Raw genomic sequence first — 2,457 nt, 5'->3', positions numbered from 1 at the left:
GCGGGCCAGCCCGCCGCACGTGGAGTCGGGAGCCGTGGCCCTGGCAGGTAGAGGTGCCTCCAGGCTTCCCGGGGATCGTGGCTTTGCGCTGGCTTGGGAAGGGCGGTAGGCCAGGGCACCGGGAGGTCTTGCGGGTGTCTGCCTGCCCTGGCAGCCTGCAGGGCCCTCTGGGACCCTGTTCAGTAGCTTCCTTGCTTTGCTGTTGGTACAGACAAACCAGAAACGCAGCTTGGGTTCCTGGAGGAAAAGGACCAAGCGGAGCAGAAGTCCAGGAAGGTGCCTGATGGCCAGGTAGGGTGGCCCCTTCCAGCATCTCGGGGTGTGCCTGGAAACTTGGAGTGCTCCCCAGGAAGGGGCAAGACTGGGCTGATCTGGTGTGGACACTTGACGTTAAGGTGCCTGCGAGTGCCGAGAAGGTGGAGAGTGAAGAGCACCCAGAAAGCTGCGACAGCGAGGAGAAACCGAGGGAAGAGAAGCAGGAGGAGAGTGAAAAGGCTGAGCCCTCTCCCAGGCCCCTGGTTAAAGGTGGGTCTTGGTGGCTCAGAAGAACACAGTCGCCACATGCAGGCTCCCCTCTCAGCTGCAGCTGGGACTTTGGTGGGCCAGTGGCACCCAGTGATGGCACCCAGTAGTGGCATCAAATTGCGCTGGAGAAGTTCTGCAGCCGAGGTTGTGTGGACCCAACTAGCCGCGGGTGAGCTGGTGCTGCTGCCTAGAGCTTCCTCTGGCCTTCCCTCTGGCAGGAGGCTTCAGGGCTTGCGCCTTGCACGGGTCTTTGTCTTCTCCACGTCACTGTGGGAAATCTGCATGTCGCAAGAGCAGAAATTCCTGAAAAAACAACAGTTACTGGTTGTCAATTAGGAGAGAAGCTCATTTTGGGGGTGGGGGTGTGTGGCATTTTCTGTTCCCAGCAAGATGTTCCTCCAGGTGTTTCAAGGAAAAAGGAAAACGGAGTAAGTTTTCTTGATAAAATGCAGCAGAATACTCTGAAGTTTTTCAAATGCCGTGAACATACAAACAATATAATCCCCTTACCCTAAAGGGGATGGTCTCTCCAGACAGTAAGTTGTTGTTCCCTGAAGAGCATTTTGTCCTGTTCCCTTCTGCAGAGGAGGGGGTTCCAGAGAAGGAGAAGCCTTTGGAGAATCCGGAGCTGAGCAGCAGCCCCGGCAAAGGGGATGACAAAGACTCCAGGCCAGGTGAGGGCTGAGGAGGCTTTGGGGTGCGCAGTGCTGTGACAGGTCTCCAAAACAGTAGAAGCTGCCCGAGAGGCTGGTGGCTGGCCACTGTGGTGGCTGCTCCAGCAGCGGCTTTAGCAGGATGTTCCTCGCCGGCAGGAACCACTGGCAGCTGCTGGGGCCAGGATGGCCCCAGTCGGTCTCACGATGAGACATGCACCACTTTTTGTGTTTGCCAAGCAGAGGACACCAAGGCAGAGGAGAAGGAGCAGAGCGAGGCTCAGCAAAACGGCGACAAAGAGGAAGAGGAGGATGGAAAGAAGGATGAGAGAAATGTGAACTTCCGCTTCATGTTCAACATTGCCGATGGTGGCTTTACAGGTAAGAGCAAGCAATGAGGCATTGGCCGCTCCCGCAGACCAGCGCTCTGAACCTGGGTGAGACACGTGAACCACGTCGGGAGGCTGCAGGCGGGTGGTGCATCTCCTCGCGCCAGGCTGCCGGGCCTTCGCGCTGTGCCCGTGGCCGCCCAGGAGGTCTCACTGCTTGCCCGCCTGATGTGCTGTGTGACTGCCCCCGCAGCTGACCACGCTGTCTCCCTTCTGCAGAGCTGCACACGCTGTGGCAGAACGAGGAAAGGGCTGCCATCTCCTCCGGCAAGATCTACGACATCTGGCACCGCCGGCACGACTACTGGCTGCTGGCAGGAATTGTCACGTACCCTTTGGCTGGGCGGGAGCGTGGCTTACACCGTGCTGTGGCAGGGAGGCGAGGGTGGTGATGGTGTGGTGATGAGCAGGAGGGGTTTATCGGGGTGGTGAGCGTGCTGTCAGCTGGATGGTTCTTCCCTTGACCCTCCCTCCGTGCCAGTCACGGCTACGCCCGCTGGCAGGACATCCAGAACGACCCGCGCTACGTCATCCTGAACGAGCCCTTCAAGTCGGAGATCCATAAGGGGAACTACCTTGAGATGAAGAACAAGTTCCTTGCACGGCGGTTCAAGGCGAGTTGCAGGTCCAGGGCTGGTGAGTCCTTACTGGTGGGGGTGGACTGAAGTGTTGCTCCAAAGCCTGGGTGAGCCCACCAGTGCCTTCTGGTCGTGTGCTTTATGAGGGGCTCTTGGTGCCCAGAGGAGAGCAGGCAGCCAGGGCTTGGTGCCGGGACCAAGCTCGTGGGCTCTGCAGCACGGTGCACAGGATGGGGCTGGCTGCCCTGGGCTGGGCTGGGTGCTCTGCCGGCTCCCGACACGTGTGACGCTGTGCAAATGCTGCCCAAATCC

At 59.2% G+C, this 2,457-nt stretch overlaps 1 protein-coding gene across 1 annotated transcript in view; it reads left to right on the top strand.

Moving 5' to 3' along the window:
- The window catches only part of CHD5 (chromodomain helicase DNA binding protein 5), a gene marked incomplete at both ends in the record, with an annotated part of 26,294 nt that overhangs the window by 23,337 nt on the left and 500 nt on the right, over positions 1-2,457 (top strand). Inside the window, 5 exons of the mRNA XM_010145300.1 lie at positions 396-525; positions 1,110-1,199; positions 1,422-1,559; positions 1,787-1,895; positions 2,049-2,181. Of these exons, the coding sequence (XP_010143602.1) occupies positions 396-525; positions 1,110-1,199; positions 1,422-1,559; positions 1,787-1,895; positions 2,049-2,181 (600 nt within the window). The remainder of the gene's footprint in view (positions 1-395; positions 526-1,109; positions 1,200-1,421; positions 1,560-1,786; positions 1,896-2,048; positions 2,182-2,457) is intronic.

This window comes from Buceros rhinoceros, unplaced genomic scaffold, assembly GCF_000710305.1.
Source record: "Buceros rhinoceros silvestris isolate BGI_N320 unplaced genomic scaffold, ASM71030v1 scaffold24080, whole genome shotgun sequence".
In the NCBI taxonomy this organism is placed as follows: domain Eukaryota; kingdom Metazoa; phylum Chordata; class Aves; order Bucerotiformes; family Bucerotidae; genus Buceros; species Buceros rhinoceros.
This window is presented reverse-complemented; position numbering and strand designations above follow the sequence as displayed.